General features: G+C 45.2%; 1 protein-coding gene across 1 annotated transcript in view; it reads left to right on the top strand.

Moving 5' to 3' along the window:
• Window positions 1-1177: 1177 nt before the first annotated feature.
• F13A1 (coagulation factor XIII A chain) overlaps window positions 1178-14367 on the top strand; it is a 141819-nt gene continuing 128629 nt past the window's right edge. The window contains exons 1-2 of the mRNA XM_007466408.1: window positions 1178-1224; window positions 3074-3221. Of these exons, the coding sequence (XP_007466470.1) occupies window positions 3092-3221 (130 nt within the window). The 5' untranslated portion in view covers window positions 1178-1224; window positions 3074-3091. The remainder of the gene's footprint in view (window positions 1225-3073; window positions 3222-14367) is intronic.

Here is a 14367-nt window from a genome sequence, read left to right as displayed (position 1 = left end):
GGGGGGGGGCGGGGGGCGGTGTGTGGGTTGAGCAAGGGTTTCTTAAAATACTAAAGAGACTTGAAGTTGAATACATGCTGATGGGAGGGAACTGCTAGAGACAGGGAGCCTGAAGGTACAGGAGGGAGAGTGGAGAAGCCGCACAGCAAGGCCCTGAGGAAGGTGACAGGGAACACGGGCAAAGAGGGGGCACAGCACACTTGGCCATGGACAAGGTGGGAACATTTCTACTGTAGTAATAAGAAGAAACAGGGAAAGGATGGGTAAGTTTGCAGGCGAGTGCATAGATATGGTAGAAAAAACTGAGAGAATTCTTAAAGAGTGGCATCTTTTTTTTTTTCCCTAGTGAATTAGATCAAGTGACAGGGTCAGAAATACGGAGACAGTAGAGGTCAGAAATAGCCACGACTGGAAACAGGAGTCTATAGAGATATAAAGACTCAGAGGAAAAGATAATACGGGAAATTTTAGAAGGAAATTTTTCTTTTCTTTTTCTTCTATTATTTTCAAAGAAACCAAAATGGTTTTCAGAAAGAAAAAAAAAAAAAGTCATTTTCTAATTTTTGTAACACTCTTAAAGGTATTCATTCATCTTCCCTCCAGCTGGGCATCCCCCCACCCCCACCCCGGGCAGGAAATCTTGTGGTTAGGTGGTGGCGAGGCTCTGTGGATGGGTCAGGAATGTAGCCCATGCCCCTCAGCTTTATTTACCCAACAAGGACACGTTCCTTGCTGTGCATGGTCACAGCTGTCCGTGAATTGTCTGTAGGAGGGCAGACCCTCCCTCCTGCCAGGCCGCACCAGTCGCCCTCGGAATCCCGGAGGGCGAAAACGTTCCCTTGTGCAGGAAGACCCCTCCTTCCCAGCCTTCTGACCAAAGTGGGAGAGGGGAAGGGGGCGGAGTCTGCCGGGCACTGCAGGGCAGTCTGCCCGGTGCTCCCAGACACCAGGTTGGAAACGGGGGGAAAGGGGGGCCGGGGTGGGGGGCATGCCAGAATAGCAGCAGCATGGCTGGGGCAGCTAGAACGTGCTAGAGACTCTGCTGCTTCTCCAGCTTTCAAGAAGGGGGAGGAGAAAACGCTGCGGGATGGGGGGGGAAGGGGGCCCCTTAGGAAGTTACTTAAGAGCTAACTTTCCTGTCATTTAGCCTGTGTCCTTTGGAGCGAGTACTCCAGAGACGCCGAGAGCCAGCCTGCGCTGGGACACCTCGGGAGGGGACCGCAGGTAAGCAGCCGCCCCTTCTGCCCCGGGCATCCCGCAGCCCTGCGTCCACCTCCTGCCCCTGGGTTTCCGGGCCGATCCGTCAGTTGGTACCCGGAGTGCAGGGGAGCGGGTATCGGATGCAGCCCCAGCGGTCCAGTTCCGTTTCGCCCCTTACTCCGCCGCATCTACCCAGCCCCACTTCCGAGCGGGCCTTCTCTCAGGCATCCCGCGAAGCTTCCCTAAAGGCGCTGCTGCCTGAAAAGGGCCGCCAAGGGGCACCTGGGGTGCTCCCCCAAAGGGAGCGGACTATGGAGAGAGGATGCAGAGGTTGCAGAGGGGGGCAGGCAGGGCCGGGTAAGAACACCTGCTTGGCTGGCACTGCGAGTGGTCCAGCTCCGCTCTCCATCGCTGGCACCCCATCCCCCCAGCCGCAGGCAGCCGAACTGGAGCACCTGGCCCAGCCCAGACCTGACAAGGAGGCGGCGCTTCTGCCCACCTGCGCTCACCCAGCCTGGCCTGCACCCGGGGAGCACCTGGGGCGCCCCAGTCTCTGCTTTAATGGTTCTCTCTCCCAACGGGCTACCGCACTGCTCTGCACTGCTCTGTCCAAACATTCCCCTCCGCTAGCAACCCTGCAGCCCACCCCAGCCATTCCCCACCAGAGGAAGCCGTTTTCCTGCCTTCTCTCTATCATTAACCCTTCTCTCTCCCGTCCCCACACCCCTTAACCCGCTAGAGCCTGTAAATCTGACCGCAGGTATTTCTGGATACCCACCCAGACTTTACACTTCCAAACGCTACTGTCTGCTTCCAAGCCCCAGTGCCTGAGGGAGTGGCTCCAGCTGTGCTGCCTTTTTGCTCCGCACATTTCTGGGACGGTCTACTCCCCTCACCTCTGTAAGGGCTATTTCTCATCTTCTGAGGGTGCGGAAAACAGCCGAATAAGCAGAGTCGTGACTGGTTAATCCAGGTGATCAAGAGGAAAGCTTCACTGGGGCCAGAAACAAGGTCTCCCTTCATTTGGACTGTTGGTCAACAAGACCCCGACAGGAGGTGTGGTGATTAAACTTGTTGTTTGTCCACACAAACTCCAAAGGAAGGGGAAGCAGGCTTGGAGCAAGGGCAGTGTTAGCTGACCCGGTAAGTTTAGGGAGCGGGCTATTTATAGCCCTATTTAATAGTGCAGTGGCCTCTGCCTCACCTACCCCAAATCTCCCCTCCCTTGTCCCGCGTCCTGTGGTCCTGACTCCAAAGCAGCGACCACCTTCTCACACCCTACCGAGTGACTTCACTTAAGAATCTTGTTGGGCTCATCTGTACCCGCCCTAGACTGGAAGCTTTCAAGGCAAGCATCCTTCTGTTTTGCTCTCCGATGTACCCCAAGTGCCCAGAACGCATAGGGATAAATATTGGCTGAATTAACTTGCAGACGTGAATGCTTGAAAGGATGCCACTGATCTGGACATGGGTGTATGAGTTTATTCTTATAGTGACGTCAGCCTCATAAGTCTATATAAAATGGGCAGAGGTACATGCGTAGGATAGCAAACGTTTCTTTCAAGAGATTGCCTTTAGGGGGAATGAGAAAAAGACCCTGCTTTCCAAAATCTTTTACATTTTTCATTTCTTCAAATAAGCCCTCTTTCTTCTGCTTTCCATATGTTTTGACAAACACGAAATCTCCCCGAGATCCTTGGGGAACTGTACTCCATCATTAGACTCATCTTTCCTGCCACATCTCAGGGTTCATTTATGCGAAACTCAAAATGTGTTGGTCTAGAGCCATCACAGACAGATATGTCTCCCTGTTTTTGAGTCCTTATGCAACCGGCTTCACTTTCCTTTCCATGCCTCCTTTTCTCCCCCCAAGGAGCCTGTGAGGCTGAGAATGTCGGAGTCCTCGGGGGCCACCTTTGGAGGCAGGAGAGCCATCCCCCCCAACACCTCCAACGCATCAGAGAATGATCCCCCCACCATGGAACTTCAGGGCCTGGTGCCCCGGAGCTTCAACATGCAAGGTACAGTCACCTCCTGGGCCGCCACGGCCGGCCGGCCCCGCGGGTGCTGGCTCAGCACCCTCTGATCCACCGAGCTCCCACAAAAACTGGTCCCCTGCCAGTCTCTGGTTTTAAAGAAAGGCCTCCCAGACCCTCTTTTGAGTGGTAAAAGCACCAAAGGCCAGGATTCTTGTCCCAGTTCTGCCACTTACTGGCTTTGTAATCTCAAGGAAGTCACCTCTGCAAAACAAGGGCATTAGCTGAGTCCTCTTCCAGCCCTACTGTTTTGTTTTTAAGAATGTTCTCTAGCTGGAAGTTTCCACTTCCAAAACACTGTGGCTTTTGTGATTGTCTAGCTCACACCTCCTTCCTGCCCCGTCCCCGCATCCATCGCTGTGAATCTCAGAGCTGGTGAGAGATGCTGGACCCTGACGGTAATGGAGATGGAAGCCGTCTGCTTCTCTCCAGAGCAGGCTGGGGGGCAGGCGAGGCGAGCTACTTACCCTGCTCTTGCCTCCACCCATCTGGAGGGACCTGCTCTGGGAGCAGCCGCCAGCCGCTGACCTCCACTCAGCCCTGTCAGCTGTGACAGCTCTCAGTTACCAGCAGTGGCTCGGTGACACAGGCACCGTTCCCTTGGGCCATGGCAGGGACATTCAGACTCACGTCCCTGAATGGCATCCAGCGGGGAGCACATTTTGTCAGTTGCACACATGTACCCAAACCCACTTTTGCTCCTGAGGTGCTCTGTGTATGCTTTCACTGGGGGGTAAACACCCACTTGTAGGGGTAAGTGCCCACGATCACCCTGTGGTGTGTGGTTAATCTGCCTTGTCCGAAAGAGACCAGAGGTTGAAAGCAAAGGGAAAGGGCAATGTTGATTACGAACAAACCCAGAAAGTCAGAGAACAGCCTGGGTCTGGTGGGCAAGTTTGACTGTGTTAGTATCATGTCTGGACAGTGTGATATCCAATTGTGAAGACAGAGAGATATCCAGTACCACCCGTGGGGTACCATCCAAACTGGGAGCAGGGGGCTCACGGAACTGAAGGGCATCTTCGGTTGAGTCGAGGGGCCAAGACAAGATGTGAACTTGGAGTTCTGAGCTCTGTCCCTACTAGCTGCTGCACTTTCTAAGACGCCACCATTAGAACCACAGAAACGAGTTTTAAAGGACTTGCTAGTCAACTCATCTAAATCCCCATGTTATAGGTTGGGAAATGGAAACCAAAGTAAGCACTTGGTGTTCACTCCTTCACTTCTCAGTCTAGGAGTCTTCCTTCCTTCCTTCCTTCCTTCCTTCCTTCCTTCTTTTTAAATGCAAATAAAATTGGAAAGTGTACAGATGTCAAATTACCAAGCAAGTTATCTTGGTGTATTCAGTTTTCTAGCAAAATTCCACTCTGGCAGAGAAGACTCTGGGACCCAGGAGAGGGGGGCAAAGTGCTGGAAGAAGTGGTGGGGGGGAGCAGAAAGAGAAGAGGGCACAGGAGAAATGGGAGGCACCACTGAGGCAGTGAGGTGTAGCAAAGTGTCCCCCGGTCCAGGACTCAAAAGACCCGGGGTCCTGTCCCACATCTGCCACTTGCTCACCCTGGGACCCCCAGAAAGTCATGTAAGTGTTCTGAGCCTCAGTTTCCCCATCAGCAAAATGGGAGCAATACCTACTTCACAGTTGCCGTGAGGATTAAATAACCAGTGGCTGTGAGAATACCCAATCAATACATGCTCATTGATTCAGAATGTGCAGATTATCATACCTCTGCAAGGTCAGGAACCCACCCAAGGGAACCTTGATTCTAAGGGGAATATGTGCAGCCTGCAGCACCCATAGAATTAAAATGGACCAAAATGTTGCCAGTAAGAAAACTGCTAAAGAACTTGAGCAGGTAGGTCAATTTTTAAAAATCTGGGAATACTGGGTTTTTGGTTGCTTATTTTTGGAGGCAGAGGTGGGGAGTTAGTTTGAACTGAATTATTTTGAAAGATCAGTCATTATTTGCTTGGCAGTCGTATGTGTCCACAATCCAAGTGACATTCTGGGGTACTTAATACAGGCCCTGGCATAGGAGTGTGTGTCCAGTGAAAAATCACTCCCTTGAGAAATTAATGACTCATCAGCCCTAGAGTCATTGTAACCTTATTATTATTAACAGGTTCCAGGTTTCATAAACATGCATGCATTTCGTAGTTCTCATACAGACGAGCTAAGTGCTACATGCTCTGAAGTTAGGACCTCTGAATCCAGGAAGTATAGCAGTAAGTCCCAGATGAGTAGAACAGAAGAAAAAGAACACTGTCTTGATCAAGGAGGTCCATTTCCCAGTTATCCTTCACATTTCAAATCTCTGTTTAATTGTACGAAAAGTGGGTGTCCTGGGACTAAGTCTGTCAAGTTGTCCCCAAGTCCCTAAGACCTAATCACGTGGGTTTAAGTGCCATCTTCTTGCAGTTTCCTCAGTGGCCACTAGTGGAGGGCTTGTACCTTCGTGATCTTGTCTGAGGATGACTGCTTCCAGGATAACAAAGCCCTAAGACAAACTCTCCACATTTGTTACATGGAAGCGTCCCCTTAGCATGCTACTCCTGTGAAATTGACTGAGAAGGGCAGAGAGGCAAGAGAGGGAAAATGCCAGATTTTTCCCTTTGAAAGTCTTGTGGCAATCGATGTATATAATACATATTGAGTGTGTGTAATACCTCTAATTCACAACTTCAGTGAATATTTGGTTAAGAATTATTTTTGCCTGTGTTTCAAAATGTACAAACGTACATAAGGTTCCTCCCATGTGGCAGCATGATATTTAAGAAACATTGAGATATTTGAGGTGACAGTGGAACCCTGGAGATGGGACCAGCCAGTCCATGGAGGTGTTTGATGTCCTCCTGTGTTTTTAGGGATCCTTAATGCCCCCTTTGAACTCAATTGTAGCCGAGAAAAATATCTGAAAATCCCCTCAGATTGTTTGGATTTGCATCCATTTCTAATGTTTTGCATGCTCATTTGGTGTTTCTGAAAATCTCTCTAGAGGCTTCCTGGTCTCGAAGGTTATTTTAGCAGGAGATGTTCCGGAAGATAACCTTATATTCTTGGGCTAGTTTGACTCTGTGTTATTAACAGGAGGTGATCAATTTGCAGTAGTAATTATAATACTCATTTGGCAGGTCTAATGCAATTTGAATTCAAACTGGAAAGCAAGCTAGAGCGATAAAAAAAAAAATCAAATGCAAGTGGGATCTAGTATTTTTCAGGGTAATGGGGTCTGTGCCTTTCTGATCGCCTCCTCCCTCCCATGATTCCACGTCAGAATGAAATCAACTGACTAGTTAGTCATCCATCTCGCCTTTGTGCAGAGTAAACCTCTCTGGATTCGAGGTTATTGAAAGAATAAAAAAGGCCTTCAATGCATGATTAAGAAACAATGTTGTATAGACCAGTTCACACTTTCCACTTGATTTGTGGGAAAATGTTTAATGATTGTGTCGGGAACGATACCAATCTCTCTCTGGGGACACAAAAATGAACAAGTCAATACCTGGCCTCAAGCAACTGTCCACCTAGTAGATGAAACAAACAAAGAAAAGGAATGACCAGTGGTGTCGGTGGAGTGGGAAAGAAGGCGAGGAAGGTTTCGTAAATACAGGACACCTGAGGTAGGTCTTAGATGATGGGTAGGAATGCTCCAGGCACACAAGTGCCTGGAAGGGCATTTCTGGCAGAGAGCACAGTGTATGTCAAGTAGTGAGGACAAGAGAGGGGAGATGAGCCTGAGAAAAGTAAGCAGGGATCACATCATAACAGGCCTTGAAGACCTTACCTTTCCTCCTGCAGTTACAGGGGACTTGCAAAGGATTCTAAATAGCAAATGACATAATCAGAATTATGTCTATAAAAATAATGATAATAATGAGGAGAAAATGGAGAGAAGGAGTCACATTTGGAGGCTGTTGAGATTCTTCAGGCTAGAGGAGAAATAGACCAATAGAGAAATAGAAATAGAGAAATAGAGGGATTTTAGTGCCTGGAGAAGGTGTTAGACTCATTTCTCTCATTCTAGCTTCTGCTGAGCATTTCTTATACAGAGTACAGGACATTTTAATAGCAACAGTTGAAAACAATAAGCTGTTTAAGAAAATGTTTTTAATGATTCAAATTAATGATAGTTTAAAATTCTGGGTGTCCAAAAGGAATATGAGAAAGGAAACTTCACCCTGTTGTTTTCACAATAAACAGACCTACCTCCTCATGGACAGTATTTACGCCTATAGTTTGGTAATAATGTTACCAAAGATTGCATGGAGATCTCAGTTCACTAGGGAATTCCTAGGATGTGAACCTAAACATTTAACTTATTTAAAGGTTCCATCTGTGACAGGTATAATCATTCTCTGAAGAATATCTTTACCAGCTAAGGTGAAAATAATCCACTTTTTTCATATTAGGGGAAGGGTAGGAAGGCAGGGAGGCAGCTGGCTCATGAGGAGAGATTTTTTTCTTTAGCAGTCCATTTTCTGATGTTTTAGAATTAAGCTAAATTGCGTTAGGTAGACTTTTGAAAGCTGTCACTTTGAAAGAGCAAGCTGCCAAGTTTCCAACTACAATATCTCAAAACCAAAAAAAAAAGGTAGCTTAGCAATGAGCTGCTCTGTTCTGTTCTGTTCTGCGAGGGACTGGGCTTGGACAGGGAGAAGCAAATTCCTTTCCTGTTTGTGGCGAATGGAGCCTGGGTGATGAGAAGGCTCTTTCAACCTAAACTACGACTTGTTAAGCCAATAAACAAAGCAAAAATCAATATTCCAGCTTAATAAATGTTTACTGAGTGCCTGCTACATGGGAAGGAGCAATGGACAAGAAAAAGAACTATGGTATTTTTATGCCTATGATCATATCTCATGACACCATCTGTATAGAGTCCTTGAGATTATCAGGTATTATAAGAACCAAATACTTGACTTGATCTGTGGGTGACTCTCCATGAACAATGGACGAAAAGGTATTTATTCAGTGGTGTTGGGGACCTCACCTCATCCCCCAAGACTTGGGGTAACCCTTAGTAACTCCACAGACCTATTGGGAGATTACATTGGAGAGAGGGCAACATGGCTGCCATTTTCTTCTCCGTCCAAACAATAACGCCCCTGCCTATCCTATTACCCTTCTGTATGTCTTACACATTTGGCTACAGTCTAGAACATTGTTTCTTTAAACTTGCCACCTCTCAGTGTAGCTTTTAATCTTCCATAGCTTAATCAAGTTTTATTCTTTTTTAAATGAATTTTTATAGTTGCTTTACAATGTTGTGTTAGCTCCTGCTGTACAGCAAAATTAATCAGCTATACATGTATTTTATATATATATATATATATATATATATATATATATATATCCCCTCTTTTTTGGATTTCCTTCCTATTTAGGTCACCACAGTGCATTAGAGTTCCCTGTGCTATTTACTAGGTTCCCATTAGTTATCTATTTTATACATAGTATCGATAGTGTATATGTGTCAATCCCAATCTCCCAATTCCTCCCACCCTCAGGTTCTATTTTTTAAATGAAATGTTTCTCTTAGATTAAATTATTTTAATATGAATTTTTAAGAGCTTATTTAGGAAATTTTACTTATCATTGACTTAGTTTCTCCCTTCGTAGGGTACCACTGTGACTTCCTATGATTCTTTTCTTTCTTCCTGAAGGCATTGACTTAGCGTGATATCGCAATAGAAAAGGTAAAGGGCACTTAGAAAAGATAACATTTTTAAAAATTCCGTGTTTTGAATCAAACGTTGTCAAATGCACAGTAATGTAGACTAGATTATTTTAAAACAAACCCTTAATATATATTAATGTATTTTTAGTATATATATATTTGTTCTCACTATGAAAAATCTAGTTGGGTCGTGGCCAAAACGTTCGTTCGGATTTTTCCCTAAGATGTTACCCGATATAAACCCAATATAAAAACTATAATCGGGGCGTGGGAGGGGGCTTAGGTTTTATATACTCAAAGGAATTCATTAGCACTTTTGCTTACCCTTTGTTTTAAGTGGTCTAAGTGAACTGTGCAATTTTTATTTTATTCCAATCTGAAACAAAACTGATGGTCTGGAGGCTTTGTGTTATGAGACCCCGTACATTATCTTCAACAGTATATAAACACAGTCCTGAAACTGGCATATTTTGAGAATGAAATTGTCTGGTAAATGTCATTTAAAGGACTTGTATGGTTAATACTGTGATAAATGGAATAACCCATTTTAAAATGACTAACCAACTCCTAGCTCCAAACTTTCAGATATTATTAAATGTGTTTAAAGCGAAAAGGGGCATGTTTGCTATGGCATCTTTGCACACTGCCCCAGGCTCAGTAACAAGGTGATTAAGACGTGGTCTGGTCCTCAAGGGGCTTACAGTCTCCTAGATAAAATCATTTATATTAAGATAATGCTAAGTGACTAATGATAACAGACTTTTTTAAAAAAGAAAAATATATTCTGGCAATTGAGAGGAGAAAATGACTCCATCCACCTGTAGATATTCAGGAAGAGAAAAGCAGGCCTGTCTGCTGAGAAGACAGGCAATGTAGCATTTTCTTATTTAATCCCACCATTTTGCAGATGAGGAAATTGAGGCACAGGTTATGTAACTTGTCCAAAGTCACAAAGATAGTAAGTGTCAAAATTGGGATCTGGGTCCAAGTATTCTGGCTCCAGAATCCATACTCTTACCCACTATGCTATTCTGCTTCTCCTAGCAATAATAATATAATAATAATAATTTTGAGAATTTACTAGGTGCCAGATACTATGCTAAAGCATTTTATATAGATTTTTTTTTCCATTTAATGCTTACACCAACCCTTTGAGGTATTTCATTGCCTTTCTAAAAATAAGAAAACTAGACTCAGAGAGATTAAATAACTTTTCTGAGGTTGCACAATTAGTAAACAGTGAAGCATCTCCCAAAACATATTCTGAAAAATCCTCCACAAAAAAATAGTTCCCATGGTCGTTTAACTTTGGAAAGCATTGCACCTGTAGGAGGTTTGCAGAGTACATCAGCGTGTGACAGTCTGCCATAAATTCTGCAAGAATCCTGATTAACTTTGGTTAAACCAGCACTCCCCAATCTTGTTTAACTATGGCACTCTTATTCTTCCAATACCCATCTATACACTCTGCACGGCACTACCACAAGGACAGACTGATTTTTTTCTTTTTTTTTTTTTTGGATGCGCCTTGAGTCTTGTGGGATCTTAGTTCCCCGACCAAGACCAAGGATTGAACCCGGGCCCTCACAGGGAGAGCGCAGAGTCCTAACCACTGGACAGCCAGGGAATTCTCAGAATGGACTGACTTAACCAGACTCACTAGACATTAACCAGATTTGCTAGACTGGAGCGTGGAACTGGAAAGCCAGGGTTTTCATTTGCAGTGAGAACTGGAACCAGTGGGAACCAGATACCAAAGAAAGACTTGACTCTCTCCAGCTTTATCTTTCCGTGTGGGCAGACCTGCTGCGGCAGCCAAGACATAAAGCTAATATACTGGTTTTTAGGGGCACGTCATCACAGGGGTGGGGTGGGAAGAGCTGAGGCAGACCCTGGCAGTGCACCAGGACCAGGGCATTCACTCCCTACAGGCAGACTGGACCTCCCCAACCCTCACCTGGAATTCCAGCACTGCCACCGCCCAATCCGTTTTCCCCTCTGTCACCGGAAAAAGCAGTTTACGTTTGCACAGGCACAAATCTGACCATGTCTGTTTGCTCTTTCAGATTCTTCACTGGATCCCCAATGCAATTAGAATCCACGTTCCTTAACACGGTCTGCAAGGCCTGCAGGAGCAGCTCCTGCCTTCTCTTCCACTGTGGTCCCACTGCTACGCTCTGGCCAACCAATCACCTTTCAGCTTTTAAAGTAAACCATGCACTCTCTCTCCTCAGTCTTCACTCATCCTCCCCTCTTCCCCACCTGTCTTTTTACCTGGAAAACTTGCTCAGCTTCCTGACCCCTGCTTATACCTCACTTCCTCCAGAAAGCTTCCTTAATCACCCCCCTCCCGCTGCAATCTGGGTCAGGAGCTCCTAGCCAGAAACCCTTCCCTACTCAGACTCCTTTACTTCCTTTGTCAGGGTGTTCATGACACTATATCATAATTACCTGTTCATTCTTTAGTATCTACCACTGTGCATTTACTTAAGTTGCATTTATTTGGTGGTGCCCTGATCAACATCTATATCCGTGTCTTGAATGGCAACATAAAATAGCACACTTATGAAATTCCTGGAGGACAGGAAATTAGGGAGGATGTTAATATAGTGAATATATACTTAGGGTCTAAAGTTATCTTAAGAATTCAGAGCAATTAACCAAATACAACAGGACGAAATTTAATGTGAATACATGTAAGGCCTTAAAACTGAGCTAAAAAGAAAAAAACAGTTGCATTGATAGAAATGGCTGAATAACAACACGAGAAAATGGCTTATAGGGGTCTGGACTGAGTTTTAATCCACTACTGGTAGAAGTGACATCAGAATGTATTGTTAAGCATTTTACTTCATCAGATGCTTAATGTAAATCAACAATAAGAGTATCCAGGGCTTCCCTTGTGGCGCAGTGGTTGAGAGTCCGTCTGCCGATGCAGGGGACACGGGTTCGTGCCCCAGTCCGGGAAGATCCCACGTGCTGCGGAGTGGCTGGGCCCGTGAGCCATGGCCGCTGAGCCTGCGCGTCCGGAGCCTGTGCTCCGCAACGGGAGAGGCCACAACAGTGAGAGGCCGGCGTACCGCAAAAAAAAAAAAAAAAAAAAAAAAAAAGAGTATTCAAAACACTAATGGTATCTGGGACTGAAATCATAGAAATATACTACTTATTTTGAAAGATGCAGTGGTCTCATTGGTTTTCACTGGAAAAACCATAACCAGAGTAATGTACTTAATTCTAGGAAAAACGCTATAAGAGAGAAATTCGTAAAATGGAATATGTATATTTCAGAACACAGTAATGGGTAGAAGGTCTGGAAATAATTTCTTAAAGAACAGTTGAAGATGTGGAGAATGTTTTACTCAGAGAAACCCTAACCGTAGTCTTTATGTACCAAAAGAGTGCCAGATGAAATGAATAGAACATATTCTATATTTATGCAGAAGTTGGAACCAGGATCTATGGTTAGAAAAATTACAGGGAAAAAGATGTCAGTTCAACTTATAAGGATTTTTCAAATAATTGGGTGGTTTAAAAATGGCCTGTTTGCTTTACAAGATAGTGGGTTCCCTGTTCAGATGGAGGCTAAAAGCCTAAGTATTAGGATTTTCATGGAGATGTTTCGTGCAATACATAGCAGGTCTACCAGATGGTCCAGAAAGTACCTTTGCGCTCTGAGATTCTGTGACAGTGCTGTATCAGTATATTCCTTCCACTGGTGCTGATGAATGGAGAGCTGATTAAACCCTTTTCTGAGGAGTTAGGTTTTTAGACATTTTTAAAAATAAAACAAAACATTATTAAAAGTGCTAAGAAAGAGGGCCAGATGAGTTGATTACTAAGGCTCTTCTCAGTTGGGACGTTTATGATTCTCCAGCTCTTTCTGAAGCTGGTTTAGCACTGGGGATTGTGACCTTAATAAGACCAGAGAACTTAGGAGGAAGGCAGCTTGGAAGAGAGAGCTGTAGAAATAAACATCTTCACATCACAGCATAATGGAAGGAAACTGCCCTTCAGGGGACCATGTACTACAGGGTTCTGAGGTGAAGCAAAAATAAAATTGCATCTTGCACTTTCTGTTTGCTATAATGTTGCAGTCAGAATAGTCCATTGAGCACCATGTAAAAAGTGGCGCCATGACAGTTCATAGTCAGCAAGCTCAAAGGAAGCCTCTGGTCCCACTATGCACCAGGCATAAAATCAGACCCATTGTGCTGTTAGGTCATTGAATCTTTGTAGAAATTCTCAAGGTATTCGTATCTTCATTTTTTTTTTTTTTTTTTTTCTTGCGTTATGCGGGCCTCTCACTGTTGTGGCCTCTCCCATTTGCGGAGCACAGGCTCCGGACGCGCAGGCTCAGTAGCCATGGCTCACGGGCCCAGCCGCTCCGCGGCATGTGGGATCTTCCCGAAACGGGGCACGAACCCGTGTCTCCTGCATCGGCAGGCGGACTCTCAAGCACTGCGCCACCAGGGAAGCCCCGTATCTTCATTTTAAAGGTGAGAAAACTCAGCTTCTGAGAGGCAACATCCCTTACCTAAGTAATTATGAGACCTGAGATTCAAACTCAGGATTACCTGGACTTTGAATTCATCAAGGGTGCTGCAGGGACTCCTAGACTTCAGACCTATAGAGTACCTTAATGAACCCAATTTCTCCATGTTGCCTATGAGAAGAAATGAGGCCAGAGAGCACCAGGGGTCCTGCACAGGATTCCTGCATAAAAACAGGGGAAATCACTGAGCCTTTCAGGGTGAAGCCCCAGCTCTCTATGTACACTGAGTTCACAGCCATGAGGACAAACCATGCAACAGTCAAGGTCAGGAAAAGGGGGGGAAAGCAAGAGGCCAGTGCACACCCACCACCTCACCCAGCATTCTCTCTCCATTGCCCCTTTAGAACTCCAAATGCATACACAGAAATCTGTCTTTAGACTAGATCTTCTAAACTGCAGTGTAGACGGGTAGTTAGAGTTACCTTCACATTCAGTGATCATTTGCAGAGGGAATGGGAAAAAAGCAAGAGGAGGTCTAACTTTTATCCAGTGCTATCATGTCTCAGGTAAATATACAACTGACATTTACACTCCCTATTCCAAAAATCAGAGGAAAAGCCTGTAGATTTTGGCGTCACACCAGGGTTTGCTTCCAGATTGGTTGTTTAGTAGCCAGGGAAATTGAGTCTTGTTTCAGCATGTGCAAAGTGGAAACAATCCTACCTACCTCATAGGAATGCTGGTATCCTTCCTCCATGCCTGTTCCCTCTGTTTCCTGCCTTTGAAGGACAAGATCTACTTTTAGAATTAAAGAAGGGGGCTGTGGGTTGACCTTTCCTGAAGTAAGAGGAGAATTTTGGACTGATGATCAACTTTGTCCTTAGAACATCCCTTGCAGGCTTTGTCAGATTTGATTCCTCTCTTTTTAAAGCTAAGAAAATTGAAGTGGTATCCCCTGCTTATC

This window comes from Lipotes vexillifer, unplaced genomic scaffold (assembly GCF_000442215.2).
Source record: "Lipotes vexillifer unplaced genomic scaffold, Lipotes_vexillifer_v1.1 scaffold444, whole genome shotgun sequence".
In the NCBI taxonomy this organism is placed as follows: Eukaryota; Metazoa; Chordata; class Mammalia; order Artiodactyla; family Lipotidae; genus Lipotes; species Lipotes vexillifer.
The sequence above is the reverse complement of the archived record's forward strand: the minus strand, read 5'-3'. Positions and strand labels throughout refer to the sequence as shown.